The 17,093-nt window shown below is 35.8% G+C and overlaps 1 protein-coding gene across 48 annotated transcripts in view; it reads left to right on the plus strand.

Moving 5' to 3' along the window:
• The window catches only part of TTN (titin), a 262,742-nt gene that overhangs the window by 98,965 nt on the left and 146,684 nt on the right, over positions 1 to 17,093 (plus strand). For 45 of the 48 annotated variants that reach the window (XM_073218602.1, XM_073218615.1, XM_073218603.1 and 42 more), the window contains exons 101-126: positions 14 to 281; positions 391 to 651; positions 2,270 to 2,479; positions 2,692 to 2,769; positions 2,873 to 2,899; positions 3,331 to 3,390; positions 3,686 to 3,769; positions 4,695 to 4,766; positions 5,710 to 5,763; positions 6,577 to 6,981; positions 7,448 to 7,510; positions 7,913 to 7,990; positions 8,156 to 8,233; positions 8,828 to 8,914; positions 9,147 to 9,227; positions 10,231 to 10,314; positions 10,708 to 10,791; positions 12,779 to 12,862; positions 13,088 to 13,168; positions 13,309 to 13,389; positions 13,558 to 13,641; positions 13,909 to 14,010; positions 14,430 to 14,531; positions 16,348 to 16,428; positions 16,609 to 16,686; positions 16,921 to 17,004. In XM_073218602.1, coding sequence (XP_073074703.1) covers positions 14 to 281; positions 391 to 651; positions 2,270 to 2,479; positions 2,692 to 2,769; positions 2,873 to 2,899; positions 3,331 to 3,390; positions 3,686 to 3,769; positions 4,695 to 4,766; positions 5,710 to 5,763; positions 6,577 to 6,981; positions 7,448 to 7,510; positions 7,913 to 7,990; positions 8,156 to 8,233; positions 8,828 to 8,914; positions 9,147 to 9,227; positions 10,231 to 10,314; positions 10,708 to 10,791; positions 12,779 to 12,862; positions 13,088 to 13,168; positions 13,309 to 13,389; positions 13,558 to 13,641; positions 13,909 to 14,010; positions 14,430 to 14,531; positions 16,348 to 16,428; positions 16,609 to 16,686; positions 16,921 to 17,004 — 2,851 coding nt within the window. The remainder of the gene's footprint in view (positions 1 to 13; positions 282 to 390; positions 652 to 2,269; positions 2,480 to 2,691; positions 2,770 to 2,872; positions 2,900 to 3,330; positions 3,391 to 3,685; positions 3,770 to 4,694; positions 4,767 to 5,709; positions 5,764 to 6,576; positions 6,982 to 7,447; positions 7,511 to 7,912; positions 7,991 to 8,155; positions 8,234 to 8,827; positions 8,915 to 9,146; positions 9,228 to 10,230; positions 10,315 to 10,707; positions 10,792 to 12,778; positions 12,863 to 13,087; positions 13,169 to 13,308; positions 13,390 to 13,557; positions 13,642 to 13,908; positions 14,011 to 14,429; positions 14,532 to 16,347; positions 16,429 to 16,608; positions 16,687 to 16,920; positions 17,005 to 17,093) is intronic. The other 3 variants (XM_073218604.1, XM_073218609.1, XM_073218611.1) reach the window with 3 other exon arrangements.

Here is a 17,093-nt window from a genome sequence, read left to right on the forward strand (position 1 = left end):
CTTATTCTCCTAGCCTGTCACGCTGATCAAAGATATTGAAAATCAGACAGTCTTGAAAGATAATGATGCTGTGTTTGAAATCGACATTAAGATTAATTATCCAGAAATCAAGCTTTCATGGTACAAAGGGACTGAGAAACTGGAACCCAGTGATAAATTTGAAATAAGCATCGACGGTGATCGACATACACTCAGAGTCAAAAACTGTCAGCTTAAAGATCAGGGCAATTATAGACTGGTGTGTGGTCCACACATTGCTAGTGCTAAGCTAACTGTAATTGGTAAGTAAAAAGATTTTTATAAAATTTTAAAGGCTTATGAGATTACTTTACTGTTGGGCACATCTGCATGTTGATGTTAAACAAAATGTGTATTGTATCATATCAACAGAACCTGCTTGGGAGCGACATCTTCAGGATGTTACTTTGAAAGAAGGCCAGACTTGCACTATGACCTGTCAATTTTCTGTCCCAAATGTAAAATCTGAATGGTTCCGAAATGGCAGAATCCTTAAACCCCAAGGTAGACACAAAACAGAAGTGGAACACAAAGTCCATAAATTGACCATTGCAGATGTTCGAGCAGAAGACCAGGGGCAGTACACCTGCAAATATGAACACCTTGAAACTTCAGCAGAGCTCAGAATTGAAGGTGGGTGAGGGACTATGGCTGCAGTCATTACAACACAGGTCAACAGTAAAGGTGCAGGGCCCCTGCCACCCTGCCATCACACATATCCCAAAGAGCTTTCGTGTTCTCATTGCCCAACACACAAACTCACAGCATTCACTCACGTCTCAAAATTCATACAGAATCAAAAGGGAAATATTCACTTAAGTGCCAGTTCTTTTGCATAGTTCTATTTCACCAGATGCAGATTTCAATTTAAACTAAGACATGAGTTTCTAACAGTTATTTCTGTTAAATTCCGTGATTCTGTTGTTATGCATCGAATTCAAAAGCTCTTTACAATTCTACTAAAGTTCTATAATTCTGATTGCTGGAAAGAAATCTCAGAAAAGACCAGATTTCATGACTATATATATAGAACATCTTGGTTAGGGGTTGATAGTTTGTTTATAGTAATTAATTTGATCCTATCTGTACGAAACTTTGTAGATAAAATTAACAACACATGATGTGAGATTAGCAGCTGTTTTTTGAAAATAATGCTTTCATATGAGGATCATAGACCAACCTTCTCAATCTTTGAAATAAAGTGAATTCTCAGGACTTAGGTGCAACAATATCAATTTCCTAATATTTTGGTTGTACTGTCTGAAGACATCTGTAGACTATATTGAGCAACATTTTGTTATAATGATAGCATCTACTTTCAGTTGTTGGTGCCCATTTATAGTTGAAGTACAACTATATGACTTCCTAATTATGTAAACTCTTCAACTTCTCTAACTTGCTTTATGATGGATCTCAATGCCTGGTTGTATTTTAAAGTTCAAAAATTTTAAGTAGCCTTAAAGTTAAAAAGGATCTAGTTGGAGTCGCTTATCATTTCTTAAATAGTTGTATATTTTTATATGCGCCTTCAAAAAAAAAAGCTTACCAGAGTACTTATGACATCTAAAATGCTCATGAGGCTGTTATACATGGAATTCCAGACTTCCAGATCAAATTTTACACAAAGGCGCTCCACCCCAGCCCACTATCCTGCTAACCACCCCTGCCATCCCCAGGGGTTGACTCCCTGGTACATGCCCCCACGTGCTTGCAATGCAGATTTTGGAACTCTTAAAAATTAATCCTTTGAAATTTAGAAGTGCAGACTTCATATTGAGCTTGAAATTATTTCACAGGGAAAGTTATACATATTACATAATAAATAATTCTTCATCCTGAATAAAAAAGCAATTTGACAGAAGAAAGAATTTCAAATGGGAATAAATTATAGAATAACATTAAGTTTATGTTCCCTTTACTTTAAGCCCCCAATTTCACTAACATTTTTGAAGTTTCCTTTGACTTTTGGGTTATAAGTACTCTTGACTATTTCCTTCATGTAAATATTTTAAGGCCTCTCAGGGATTTCTTACACATGCCAAAATTGGTCTTTCAAGAATACACTTCAGTGTTAGGATAATTTTTTGCACCAATGCAAAGAAGAGTATTTTATTTTTGCTTTGTATTGTCAGCCATTTTCTGCTATTTTCCAATAGAATAGAAAGGTGGAGACTTTAACTATCTGCGGGGAATGCACAACATAAGAAATTCCTCTGTAATCTAAACTTGAACCCTCTTTGTATTAAAACAGCTGAACCAATTCAGTTTACAAGGCGTATACAGAACATTGTGGTTAGTGAGCATCAGTCTGCCACCTTCGAATGTGAAGTGTCCTTTGATGATGCCATCGTGACATGGTACAAGGGACCAACAGAACTGACGGAGAGCCAGAAGTACAACTTCCGAAATGATGGTCGCTGCCATTATATGACCATCCACAACGTGACCCCAGATGATGAAGGTAATTTATTTGACAGTCTCCCTAGGAGTAAATCATTTCAACCTTGTCTGTTTTATATATTTCTATCCTAGTTTATGCTTATACTCTGTACTTCTAGATAGAATATTTTTTTTAGAAAAGAGAAGTATAAAAAAATCCATACTATATTTAAATAAAGAAGTGTTATTTACAAACATATCTGAGAATGAAAGCTCGATGCTTCTTTTTCTTAGGTGTCTATTCAGTAATTGCACGACTGGAGCCGAGAGGTGAAGCCAGAAGCACAGCAGAGCTGTACTTAACAACTAAAGGTCAGAAAACACCACCTTAAAACCACATTGCCATCACTGAAACAAAGTAGCCCACCCAGACAATTCTAAATACAAAAACATCATTTTATTTTTTCTTTTCCAGAGATCAAACTTGAGATGAAGCCTCCTGGTAAGTTAAAAAGAAAAAAAAAATCAATCAATTCTTGCTTACAGTAATACATTTGGCATAATTTTGTAAATGATAAAACCCAAATTAAACTGTCTAAAAATATCATTTCTTTTTTTCACTTAAATATTACTCAGTGAAATTATTCTCACGAAATAATACAAACATTAGGCTTTGTGAATCTGGGAAACTAGAAGTAATAAGGGCTCCTTCAGCTAATATTTAGGATCATGCCAAATGGTATGGCCATGGAACAAAGCAAATTTTCACTGGAAATACCTTGCCTATATGGTTGCATACAAAAGAATCCTAATATCTTTGTATTTATATGGTAGATTCTGCTGTTGAAAATTTCTGGCAAGCATGTCTTAGTTGTCTAATAAATATCTGTGTTTTCAGTCGCTCCACACTTATTTGTAAATGCCTCTTTTCAGATATTCCTGACTCCAGAGTTCCAATCCCAACCATGCCTATCAGAGCAGTACCACCAGAAGGTAAGACTCAAAGCCACGAACCTGGGCTTGGAGCACAATATTCTTCCACTAGGAAATTACCAATGCCAAACCGCAGCAGAGTAAGAACAGATCATTGCACGTCAGGTTCTTCGCTGTGTGATTAAAAATCAAAGCAAAAGAGAAGTAACCCTTATAAAGACATGCCATGTTTATTTGCTCTAATTGATGAATTGGTGCTCTAACACCTTTGAAGTACTCAAAGAAAGGCATTTCATTACACTTCACGCAAAATAGGAAACCAAACCATGTTTCTGATGGCATTTATTTTCTTCAGAAATTCCTCCTATGGTTGTTCCTCCTATCCCTCTGTTGCTACCATCACCTGAAGAAAAGAAACCACCAGAAAAACGCATTGAAGGTATTATACATTATCTACCTTAACTGTCAAAGTATAGAATTTAACTATTGTTGCAGACCTGGAATATGTTGTTTAATGCAATATGTTGGCCCTCTGGTGGTCAATGTGTTGAATTGCCTTTCAAAATGTAGATGATTTGCTTTGAGTATTAACTAGTAAAATGTGCATAATATTCCGAAAATTATCAGACAAATCAAATATGAAAGTCTCTTAATACCCACTGCAGTTGGTGTCAAAAGCTTAAGCTAGTTTTCAGCTAGATTCAGGGTAAATTCAGTAAAAAACAAACAAGCAAATAAACAACTTACAGTTGTGTGACCAGTACAATCCCAGTAACAAAGAAAAGCATTTTTATAATTTGTTTGAACACAGTTAAGTATATTTCATCTACTTTTCAAAGCAGAAAGGAACAAGAACCTAAAATCATAAATTAGATTTCCATTTATAGTTGTTGTCAGGAATAAGTATCTTTATGAATGACTTATTCTTTGAATGTTAGTGTCAGCATAGCTAAGTTTGAGTACCCACTAGGAAACTTGAGAAATTAAATCATATTTAAAAAATAAAAACAGTATAATTTATTCATGAAGTTATGATTCAAGTTATGATTAAGGGCCATAATCAAGCTATAATGTCAGCAAGAACAAAAGAAAGCTTCCACAATATCATAGGTAGGATTTTCATTTTATTCATCCACTAAACTTTAAGCAGGCATAAAACAAATGAAGACTTTTAATCACCCTGCATATTCGACCTCCCTCCAAAAACATCTTCTGCATTCTAGTCCAAGGTCTTTCTGAAATAGGTATCTTGAAATAATGAGTAGTCTCTTGTTACCATCAAAACATATGAAAAAATAAAATATTTCAATAAACCTCCTACTGTCCTGAAAAGTTTATTTACATCTGCTATCTTATTTTTTTAGTGACCAAAAAAGCTGTAAAGAAAGATACCAAAAAAATTGTTGTAAAGCATAAAGAAGAGGCACTACCTGAAGGTACTATAATTGATCAAAATTTGGTCTTACTGCTTTTCTCCTGGTTAAAATTTTTAAATCCCAAATAGTGGAGGGTGGTGAAAGGTAAAGTCTGAATTCACAAAAACTTCTTCCTTCAGTCACTCTCACCCTCTTCTTTGACACAGTCCTCACATTTTCTTTCTCTTTTCTCCCTTTTTCTCCCCTGTCCTCCTGTGCATGTCTGCCCATGACACGCTGTGGTAATGCCAGAGAGTTCTTGTTGTCTCTAGGCAGTGATTTACAGAAGGCACAGCCCTCTAGTCCAGCAGCCGATGCTAACTGCAGGTGGCTGCTCCAACCCAGCTCAAAATCCTTCCTGGTTCACCTGAGCTAAAGGTCAATAGCTGCAGAACAAAGAAAAAAAAAGACCTTTCGAAGGAGTATCAGTTCAATTACTTTTAATTTTTACTATATCCTAGAAGAATGCTTGGGAGAAGATGGGATAACTAAGTCTAAACACATAGTTTTACCCATTTGACTAGAGTACAGAAACCTCCTAAAAGGAGAATCCAGGAGCATAAGGCCCCATTCACTGAGACTTTTTTTTTAATGGTCATTTATGAAACTCTGTGGAATAAAAGGAAGCTCAAAAAGCATGGATAGTTCCAGAACTTTACAGTTAATCATTGAAAAAGTTAAATTTGCATTATTTTTTAGCATTAGACATAGTGAATATTCTCTTCATGTCTTGTGTTAATTTAAAATATTTTAAATCGGCCTAAAACTAGAATCAACCTTCAGCCCTTCTATATTTTTCATTAATATAGCATGAAATAGCATTTCTAGTGAACTAAACTTGGAAATTATAAAAGCATTTGGTATATTAGTAGCAGCCAACAAATGACTAACAAGGATGTACAGGATCAGTAAACATTAAACAATGCATAACCTAAAAATAAACATGCTTTTCATGTTTTTAAAGTCCCAGAGGTTGCCAAGAAGCCCCCACCTCCTACTGTCTTAATTCCAGCAAAAGGTAAATGTAAAGAAATTGTTAAATATTTTATTCTATTTATTCCTGAGATCTGTACCTTTGCTATATGTTCTTATTTTTAAATATTAGGCTTCTAGCTTATTGTAAAGTTGAGAGTCTCCTCTGCTATATTAAATTAGCACTTTATACTGCTCCACTCCCAGGAAGGGAAACCCAGGTGGATATTTATGTGGCCTCAGTGCACTGGGCACAGGGAAAGTGCTGGTGAGGGCTCGAAAGGCAGGGGGGTCATCCTTACTGTTTTTCAGTTGTAGCTGACAGAAATGTTAAGAATCATATAAATAATGTTTGCCTTAAAGATGTTTTAAAAGTTGTTATATAAAAGCAACTAAATGATTTGGTCACAAATATTTATTAAACTGACTATAAAATCACATTCAACTATCAAAAATGTAGCTTTAAAATTAGAAATGTTTTGGAAAGAACAACTGGAAAAATAAAGAGGTTAACTGCAGAAACACCAAATATCAATTCCATTAAGTGATCAAACATTAAAATGTTCCATGGAAAACCAGGGGTTTTGCAAACTGGAGCTCCCATGGGATAATGGAAGATGCATCTATTTGATAATATTTACGGAATGCTATTTTGTTCACACTGGAAAAATCCTCAAATCAAGAGGATGATATAAATCAAAACAGAAAAATTCCACAAAAATGTAAGAGGATCCAACACAACAAAACAGAAATTATCCACATAACAATGAGACCTGATACACAGATACTGTTGGACTACATAGATGTTCATTTTGTGATTTATGGGTATAATTCATTTTAACTCATTTATTTATTTCAGCTCCTGAAATCATTGATGTGTCTTCCAAGGCTGAAGAAGTGAAAATAATGACCATAACCAGAAAGAAAGAGGTTCAGAAAGAGAAAGAAGCTGTGTATGAGAAAAAGCAAGCCGTCTACGAAGAGAAGAAAGTTTTCGTAGAGTCTGTGGAAGAACCCTATGATGAGCTGGAAGTGGAGCCGTACGCAGAGGCATTTGAAGAGCCTTATTATGAAGAACCGGATGAAGACTATGAAGAGACCAAGGCAGAAGCCAAAAGGGAAGTTCACGAGGAATGGGAAGAAGATTTTGAAGAAGGGCAAGAATACTATGAAAGGGAGGAAGGTTATGACGAAGGGGAGGAAGAGTGGGAGGAGACTTACCAAGAAAGAGAAGTGATTCAAGTCCAAAAGGAGGTTTATGAAGGTATGTATGAATTGGGGGGCTATTTTTTCTCTTTTCCTCGTTTTTTTGCTCAGTTCATTATATTTTTCACTGCTGTGAACCTGATTTTCAGTGGATATGAAATAGATGAAACGATCACTTAGAATTTTTAAGGTTAGACATCTTTAGCAACTTAATCTTTAAAAGAGCTGTTGCCTTCAGAGTCCCTTTCATGCTTTGACATTGTGAATTGAAGCATTGTCCTGTTACTAAGACTAAATTCCAAGTGCTGTTTTTCTCCGCCTTTTTGAAGCTTTATGTCCAACGCCTTGCTGCATCTCTGCTTGATCCTGCTTCAAAATCCAGCACAAGGAATCATGTTAGCGATAATGATCCCAAACGCAATACTTTATACAACTTTATATTATTATTTACTTTGCAGTCAATACAACCTATTAGAACTTAACTATTTAAGCATATGCCTTCTTATCCTCTGTTTTCTTTGAAGAATCACATGAGAGAAAAATTCCAGCAAAAGTACCTGAAAAGAAAGCAGTACCACCTCCTAAAGGTATGTAATTGGAATTATTTAAATAGGCCAGAGCATCAACATCATTACCATGGCTTGTTTGGCAAAGATGTATAAATCACCAGTTCAATCCAATAGGCACAACTTCTTCTAAGCTTTATTGTATCAATGGATTTTTTTCTATTAACTAATCATTTAATGCAAAAATTAACAAGACAGTAAAAAGATTGTTAGGGCAAATATAAAATAAAATGTAACCAAAATACTTAAAGTACAGAAACTTGTACTTAGAGTTCAGAGCATCACACTTGTCTCTCTCTAAAAAAATTAAACATATATATGCATATATACATATATATACATAATCTACAGAGAGAGATAGGGAGCAAAGTACTTTAACAGAAATTTTCTAAAAGTACTGCAATTTCTTTAAAATGCTTGCAGTTGTAAAGAAGCCAGTAATTGAAAAAATTGAAAAGACTTCTCGAAGAGTGGAGGAAGAAAAAGTTCAAGTCACCAAAGGTAGTACCCTTCAACACATTTCTAGTACCATGTAAACAAGTAACTGTTTACTGATGTATATCCCCATGTTAGCTATTTATATAGTCATCTAAACTAAGGTATTTTTAAATTTTGTACAAAGCAATATTCTTCACGATACAAATATATTTGTACATATTTTTTAAGTACCTGAAGTTTCAAAGAAGATTGTTCCACAAAAACCTTCTCGGACTCCAGTGCAGGAAGAAGTTATTGAAGTGAAAGGTATACATCTTTGTCTTTCAACTACAAGTTTTAAACATTTCTATTTATGTGTATGTATATGTGTACATATATTACTAAACAATTCACAAATCTGAAGCTACCAAAGTAAAGACACTCTTATATAGTATATTTTATGTTGAGTTGCACTTATGTATGATTTAAATAAATAATAACATTCCCTTTGTTTCCAGTTTCGCATTAAAATTACATATTATTTTTTATTTTAAGGAAGGTTTTATTTTATCAGTAGTCTTCTAACTTTACTATGCAATGCATTCCATTGCATGTATTATTTCTTTTCCTCTCATTTATATGAATAGACCCCAATGGATTTGGTAAAGACTACATGATGTGTGAAGAAGTTGTGTCTATTTGATTACCTTTTAATAATGTTTGTTAAAGCTTGCATGTGTTATTTGTCCCTACAAATCAAAACATGATTTGTTTTCTTGTCAATATCGAATTTGTTCTCAAGCTACATATTAACCGACTTATTCTGTGTCTGAAGACTTAAATATAGTGTACAAACTGTGTATTTGATCTGCTGTCTTGTCTTAGAAAAAGAAATACTAATGTGAAATGCTCTCTTTAAAGTACCAGCTGTGCATACAAAGAAGATGGTTATTTCAGAAGAAAAGATGTTCTTTGCTTCTCACACTGAGGAGGAGGTGTCAGTCTCAGGTATAAGGCAGATGTGAATGTGGGGGCTCAAATGGAAAGGTTTTAGATGGATTTTTATCCCTCTTCTTATCTAATTTGTGATTAAGTAGGCACCTCTGTCTCCATGTAATCTTTGTCATCTTTTCATTGCACATTTGTCTCTGTTTTAATTTGTGTTTCAATATTCCTTGTAAATTACAATTCCCATCCATAACATGACATACCAGTAATTAAAACGTACATTTTTTTAAAGTCCCTGAGGTACAAAAGAAAACTGTAACTGAAGAGAAAATTCACGTTGCTGTTGCCAAAAAGATTGAGCCTCCACCTAAAGGTATTAGTAATTCATTCTAGTTTTAAAATCTTTTGCAAGTTCCATAGTAAGCATGTGACTATATTAATATTACATAATAGATTTGGTCACACTGTCAGCAGACCTATAGCTACTGTGTACAGGGGACTTTATGGGGGGATGGGAAGACCATGAGGAAGGCACAGGAGAGAGGAATGAAAAGAGACCGAGGCTCTGTTCTCCCTTCAGGGAACTTACAATCTAGTGGCCGACTATTCAGAAGTAGAAATATCATGTTCTAAAGCCAGCTCATACCAGCTCATCAGAGCAGATGGTTAAATTGGCATGAATTGTGCCACCCAGCGTTTTAATACTTCCATGATTAAAAAGTTAAATTATATAAACTTACAATTAAATAAATTACATCTAAAACTACGGTAATAAATACTCGAAACTCATTACCTCATTTTTTTTACTGAATTCCACTATTATCTGTGTTTCTGAGGTTGTTTATGTGATTGTGCCTGTATGGTGGAAATACTAGATAATGGTGTGCTATTGTGCATCTCTTCATCTCCATGACAATGACGTCCCAGTTGGTGGCCAGGGTGGGAGTATTTACACCAGCAGGATTCAAAGTTGGCAGCTGCTATGAATTAGGGCTCTGCCTGTTCCCCTAAGTCAAATTGTTAAACATTTAGGATACACAAAATAATTTCATATAATCTAATATACTTGTTCTAATGCAGCTGCTTTATAAATGTAGTTTCTAAAACTGGTGTCTGAGGAGCAAACACTGGCACCTTTGGGGAAAGGACGCACCTACCTGTTCCTAGGAAAGTAGAGGCTCCTGCAGTTAAAAGTGAATAACACTCAAATATGTTCTAATTAACCATTTTTCTGTTTCTGTCTACCCTTCTTTCTAACACATAATATTCTTGCACTCAGTTGATATAATAGGGAAACGTCTATTCTAAGTCCTGCAACAACATATGCCTTGTCACAATGCACGATTTCTCAAAAACGGCACTTATTTTTTTTAAAGTCCCTGAGCCACCTAAGAAACCACTCCCAGAAGAAGTGGTTGCTGTTCCCGTTCCTAAAAAGGTGGAGCCCCCACCCGCGACAGGTAGACTAATATTTTTGAAAAAATATTCTTAAGTGTCTGTCTTCTTTATCTTTTCCTATGGAAGCTCTGTATTAATGAAATATGCAAACCATTTGTAATATATTTAATTCTGCGTGCGTTAACTTCATTAATCTGTGGTAGTGTGCTACTCAACTCTGAAGAATGCTTTTAGACTCCAGCGTGCTAGCTGGGTGTTCGTCGGCTTCATGTAATGTACGTGGTGTCTCCAGGGTACTGGTTTATTGAGCGTACACTGCCATCATGAGGAGAGCATGTGAAATTACTTCCTAAATTTTTATACCCTTACTGAGGCTTTATACTTCAATGTAATCTTAAATGTCTCAGAAGGAGACTAGAATTCTCAACATTCTTTCAACAATGGTATCTTTAAAGTTCCCGAAGTTCCCAAGAAACCTGTGCCAGAGGAGAAAAAGCCTGTCCCGCCACCCAAGCCAGAGCCTGCTGCTCCTCCAAAAGGTACACCGGACCTGATCGTGGGCCACCCTTCACCCCAAATGCCAGTCCTTTGCTCTATGTGGTCTTCCTGTACATGCTACGCTGTCGCTCTGTTTTGTGTGTTTTACATTGTCCCTGGTATTTTCCATTTGTTTGTCAGCTTCAGGGGCTATTCTCTGAACATGCACTATTTATATTTATGATATTGAACATTCCAAAGACACTACCACAACGTGTTTTTAAAAGAAGTGATTATGTCAAACTATCTTAAATTTATAATATCTTCCCTCTAGATAAAGAAACATTTGTGAAACTCATTTTCTATAGGCATGTTTCCAGGAAAAACTCTGTTATCCCTTCATATATGTGATTTTTTCTTAATAAAAAACACTTTCATGGGTTATGACAAGATGCAAAGTTGTTTGGCAGAAATGAATGCAATCCAGATAAAGATGTACACGGCGCTGCTAGGAAGTGACCTCTCTTCCAAAAAGTCAATAATGGAGAGTCTTGAATAGTTGGAAACAGACTGAGTTTTGACATTTACTTTCACTGTGTTTCTTGAGACATTAATTGAATGTCAGTATTTGCCACAAATCTTGCTATGCTAGTCAGGGGACCTTTCACATAGGTATGTTTGCATTCAAAGATGCTAATCTTTTACTTTGGTTTCTGGATTTGATTTGCTTATTTGCTTGTTTTGATTTTTGGTGATAAACAGCATGACTGCATAGAGGCAATCAAGCTACAAACCACACACATCTGGTCAGTTATAGAGATTCAGCAAGAATTCAACATTGCCTGGCTTAGGAGAAACCAGGCTTAAAAACCATACATTTTAAATAGTGTTCCCTTTTGACTGAATTCCCCAAGTTGCCATTTTTTTCCTGAGTAAAATCTGCTTCTCTCTTTCTCAAACTCTTGGCTCTTCCAGAATTCTGGATCTTTTTTGAAAAATCAAATGATTTCTGATTACCTACTCATTAAAATATAATGATTATATGAAAACAAAATATATTGAAAAGCTCATATTACTAAAAACAATACAAACACCAAAACGACTTGAAGACATGAAAGCGTGTCTCATTTAACCATAGGATAAATACACATAGTAACATGTATATATGCATAAACATCCCATTATATGTAACATATACACCCCTACATGTATTTTTGTATAATTCCATCACAGTATTACAAATGCCAAGTGTAGAGGTGCAGTGGTTCACAAAAACTGCCAATATCTTATTTAAAATGGAAACAATTGTTGCCAATAATGCACACTATTTAAATACATCTGCCAATTAAAAATCAGCACTAGGATAGATAAACTAAACCCACTGTGGACCTGTTTTTGGGTCAGAGATCCTGTTGAAAACTATGATGCCTCAGAGAAGAACATATATGTGTATACTCACAAAACTTCATATACAAAACTCCCCAAAGCCATTGACACATGGATATCAGATTGAGGGACCTACTGTACAATAAGGGTGTTTCCTTGTTTTAACTACACTGCAATTGCAACAGACACAAAAAAAAATTAGAAATGGAAAAAAGTAGTAACTGACATAGACACAAAGCATTCTAAAGACATCTTAGTCTAAGATAGTCTTAGATAAACCCATTATCATTATGGGTTCCATTTCTTGATACAAAGTATAAAGAGATTTTTCTGTACTATATTCACATTCTATATTGTTCGTGTAATCACTGACTAGTTTGTTTTTATCAAAATCATACCAGTTCATAAGGAATGAATTCTGTACATATCCTTCTCTGTATATAACTTATTTTTAATTGCCTAAATGCCTCTTAACATTATTTGCAATGTTTAGCACATTGTGACCTCTATAACATTATCATTCAATTGTCTGCATTATTTTGCTGGTGCATAGAAAATTGGTAATAACGTTAATTAACTGCACAAAGATTTGTATATGTTCCTATTGCCCATTCAAAGAAGTGTAATATGTCTGAACTAACACTTTGTTTTAAAAACTTTAAGTCCCAGAGGTGCCAAAGAAACCTGTCCCTGAAGAAAAGATTCCTGTTCCTGTGGCAAAGAAAAAGGAAGCCCCACCAGCTAAAGGTATAGTGACTTGCTGGGCAAAGAAGCCCTGGTTTTTATGTCTTTAGTACAAAACATTTTTATGTTTAATTATCTGTTGAGTTTGTTAACATTCAAAATGAATGTTTTATGGTGTAAGAATTCAACAGAAGTGTCTGTCCACCTGCCTACTTTCTGACAAAATAACTGTATGTTAACTACATGGGAAAACATAAAGTCAATACTAAAAATTAATGTCTTTTCAAGTTCCTGAAGTACAGAAGAGGGTTGTCACAGAAGAAAAAATAACCATTATTACTCAAAGAGAGGAATCTTCACCAGCAGCAGGTACTTAATCCCAGCGCCATGAAATCACCCTGTCATCCTTCAAGCGCTTTCACTTGCATGTTTTCTTCAGTGGGCCTGCCAGTTCTGCGTTGCTTATTTTGACTTTCTAAGAATCTTAAAATCAAATATTATCCTTTAAGTGCCAGAAATACCAAAGAAGAAAGTTCCTGAAGAAAAAAGACCTGTTCCTCAGAAAGAGAAAGAAGCTCCACCACCAAAAGGTATTGTCTCTCTGCCTTTCCAAGAACCATCTTTTTGATGTTATGGTCCAAGGCAAATGATGATTTTGTTAGTTTTGCAATATGAGTGCATCGTGGATATGTAGCTGTGTTTTGTGTTGGGCGTCCATGAAATAACTGAAGTTCTAAGAGTGCATAATGTTTCTCAAGTGCCAGCTCTCCCCAAGAAACCTGTCCCAGAGGAGAAAGTGCCTGTACCAGTTCCTGTCGCTAAGAAAGCTCCTCCTCCCCGAGGTAGGATTAATCTCAAGCCTCTGACACAAATCTTTTAGCCTATGAAATCTTGCTTTTTTCCATCTGGTGTCTTCTCGTACTGGCCGTTATGTCTCTCTTCTGACAGAATTTTTGTGTGTGTCCATACTCGTGGTACGTTCTTCTGTAACTTGTTCTCCTGTTTTGCTCGTAAAAGTGATGTACTGTGCAAATCTTCCCCAAACGCTAGGGAGAGAGAGTTGTTAAGATTCTTGATTTTTAAACTTCAACTTTAATGTTTTCTTAAAGCTGAAGTTTCTAAGAAAGCCATTGTAGAAGAAAAGAGATTTGCTGCCGAAGAAAAACTATCCGTTGCAGTTCCTCAAAGAGTGGAAGTCATGCGCCATGAAGGTATCTACACAGAAGCACGGGGAGAAATGGGGTTGCACGTGTGCCCTCAAGGTCTTTTCGTCTTTCCAGTGGTGACTGTTTTACTTTAGAAATTGTCCTTATCAGTATGTATTTGTGACCTTCTGAGACTGAGTCTTTTGTGTCTACATTGGTCCTGAACCATTCTAAGAAAGTGATGGGGTGCTGAAAATGTGATCATTGCGAAAGTGGCCACGCCTGAATGTGATTTTAATAGTCTGCTCAGTCTTGGGTTGTACCGTGCCCTAGTCTGGAATCAGTGCTCTCCCCCTTGTTATGGGGGGTGCTGTGAAGCCCTGCCCCACACACCAGCCTCATCCACCTGCAGGAAGCACGTGCGTATTGGCGGTATTTCAGGAAGCCAAATTTAAATTCTATCTTCTCTTTTAAAATATCTGCAGAGGAGGAATGGAGTTACTCAGAAGAAGAAGAAAGAGTGTCCTTTTCAGTTTATAGAGAAGAGGAAAGAGAGGAGGAAGCAGCAGAGGTCACAGAATATGGAGGTAAACAATGCAAAGGAGCTAGAGATGATCTGGAGTCTTGATGAGGTGGTTTCTTTTCATAGATTGTTTATCAGATGAACGAAAGTGACTCAAATTCAGTGAACATATACTGGCCTCATTAAATGTATCTTTTGATCAAAACACAAGATCCAAGAGCATTACTTAGAGTTAAACATCCAATCTATTTCTTGTCATCCCCTCTTACTTGGCTGTAGAAGAAATAAAAGGCTTCATATTCCCAAGTAACTAGTGGTGTAGGTATTTCCATGTACACTTATCCTTTCAGTGGACACGACTTCGTTCCAGCCTGGTGGGCGGGCATAATCTTCACCTTAGCAGTCTAATGTCTATATCTGGGTGACATAAAGCAGTGTGGACAGCACAACTCACTAACGTGTCCTGACTCATGGTTTTTAAATGAGCAAGAAATTTTATTACCTTATAATATTCCAGAAGTCAAGGCCATGTTTGAGAGTGCAAAACTGAACACATAACTGTTTTTATATTTCATAGATGGAGAAATCAATTGTGTAATATCTAGATCAACTTCTAATTCAGATGTGCCCATACCCGTAGTGCTAGTTCTCTATAGTTTCTTAAGGGTTGAACATCAAGCCTTATGTCAATGTTGGGATATATTTTCAATGAATTAACACACCACTAGGTTTACCGCTGAAGTCTAGCATTCTGGATAAAGCTGTATACCTAAAAAAACTTTGCTAAGAAAGTTCTAATATACCTCTGCTTTACAGAGAAATTAGTATGTTTCTTAACAACTTAACTCTCTTCCTAGTGAAAGGATGATAAGAAGTGTACATTTAGATGCCCTTGAGTGCATCTCTTGCTAATAAAAGATGCTCTGTCCCTTCTCCACTTGAAAGAAAAGCCCATGTGAAGCCCACCTGTGTGCTCTTAGTGGAATGGCTTAGAACAGAGCAAGATGAGACACGTTCCTGAGAGGAAGTCCCCCAGTTCTGTTGCTCTTCCTGGGAAGGGAAAGCCTAGGTGCTGGGCATGAGTCAGGAATCTGATAGAGTCAGAAGGGCCCAGCCCTTCTAAACCAAACATTGCATGTACACCAGGAAAGTTCTCATTATATGAATCCGGGTCCAGTTTTGACAGGATGCATTATACATTTCTTTCAGTACTAGACCTAAGGAAACATTCTTATGTTTCCCTTAGGCCCGAAGGATTTAGGGAAAAGATGGTTAGCCTCTTAAGTTTATTTCTAATGTAAAGAGATGTGTTTATAACTAGATCTTACTATTCTGTAATTGACTTTGTACGTATAGGGTCAAAAATCATAGAAAGACTCTAACCTCTCCTACTATACCTGCCTCCAAAAAATGGGGGGAAAAGTTAACTTCCAAGTTTTCATTTTTTTCTTATATAACACAGGTTTTTTCTTTTTTATAAGCCTATTTATGATTGCTCAAATATATGTTCCTGCCATGCAGAATTCAAATCTAGAGTGTTCTTCTTATTTTTTAAATTTATCTTCAAACCTGTGTTCTTGTTAATTTAGCCACTAGAATTGTTTTTCTGTCTTGGATTGGTCCTGTTCTTCTGTGTTTACAAGCATCATTATCTTTACGGTACACTTGAAAATTAAAGTAGTGAGACTTACCTCCCATACCTTTTATGAAGGTGTATGATTTGTTCAAAATTTTCTTCTCTGAGTACTTTAAATTATAATATTCAGGGTTTGGCAACTGTTAAACTTTCACTATTTTAGTTACTCTTTGAAGTAATTACAGCTGAAGTTAAACATAAAAAACACTACCACTTACCTTCTTTAAAATTGATGTCTTTAAAGTGATGGAAGAGCCTGAGGAATACATTGTGGAAGAAAAGTTGCACTTCATTTCTAAGAGAGTGGAAGCTGAACCAACTGAAGGTACACTGACACTTAAATGAGTCTTAGCTCTTGGTATATCTGCTTGGCCCCATTCTTTATGTTCTCTTGTCGTTAATTTATCATCTGTATTGAAAATGTTGTCTGAATAACAAGATTTCTTATATGTTTATTAAAAAGAAATCTAGACTCACTACAAGTGTATTTTATAATCTTTTCAAGTGCTCGAGAAGCATGAGAAGAAAACTGTAGCAAAACCGAAAATTCCTGCAAAAGTAGAGGAGCCCCCACCAGCTAAAGGTACACCTCTCTCTCAAAGAAATGTGATAGCATTTGACTCAACAGCTATAAAGTCTTCAATCTGAGTAATTCCCTAAGTTTTTGTCAGCATCTATGTATAAATAATTTTGTTGAATATTGTCATTAATGTTTGTGCATATGTCTGATCTTTTCAAAAAGTGAGTTCTAAGTGCCGAAATGATGTCACTTCTTCTGTAATGCAAACTAATATTTGTAAACCTAATCTTTCCAAAGTTCCTGAAGCACCTAAGAAAATTGTGCCAGAAAAGAAAATCCCTGCTGCAGTGCCTAAAGAGGAAAAGATGCCACCAGCAAAAGGTATATAAGCCTTCCCTTTGTTCTTGCATAAGTCTGCCTTTTTTACCCTAAATTGATACAGCCTCCATATTTTTATAACAGTAACAAAA

Source organism: Manis javanica, chromosome 12, assembly GCF_040802235.1.
Source record: "Manis javanica isolate MJ-LG chromosome 12, MJ_LKY, whole genome shotgun sequence".
NCBI classification, from domain to species: Eukaryota; Metazoa; Chordata; class Mammalia; order Pholidota; family Manidae; genus Manis; species Manis javanica.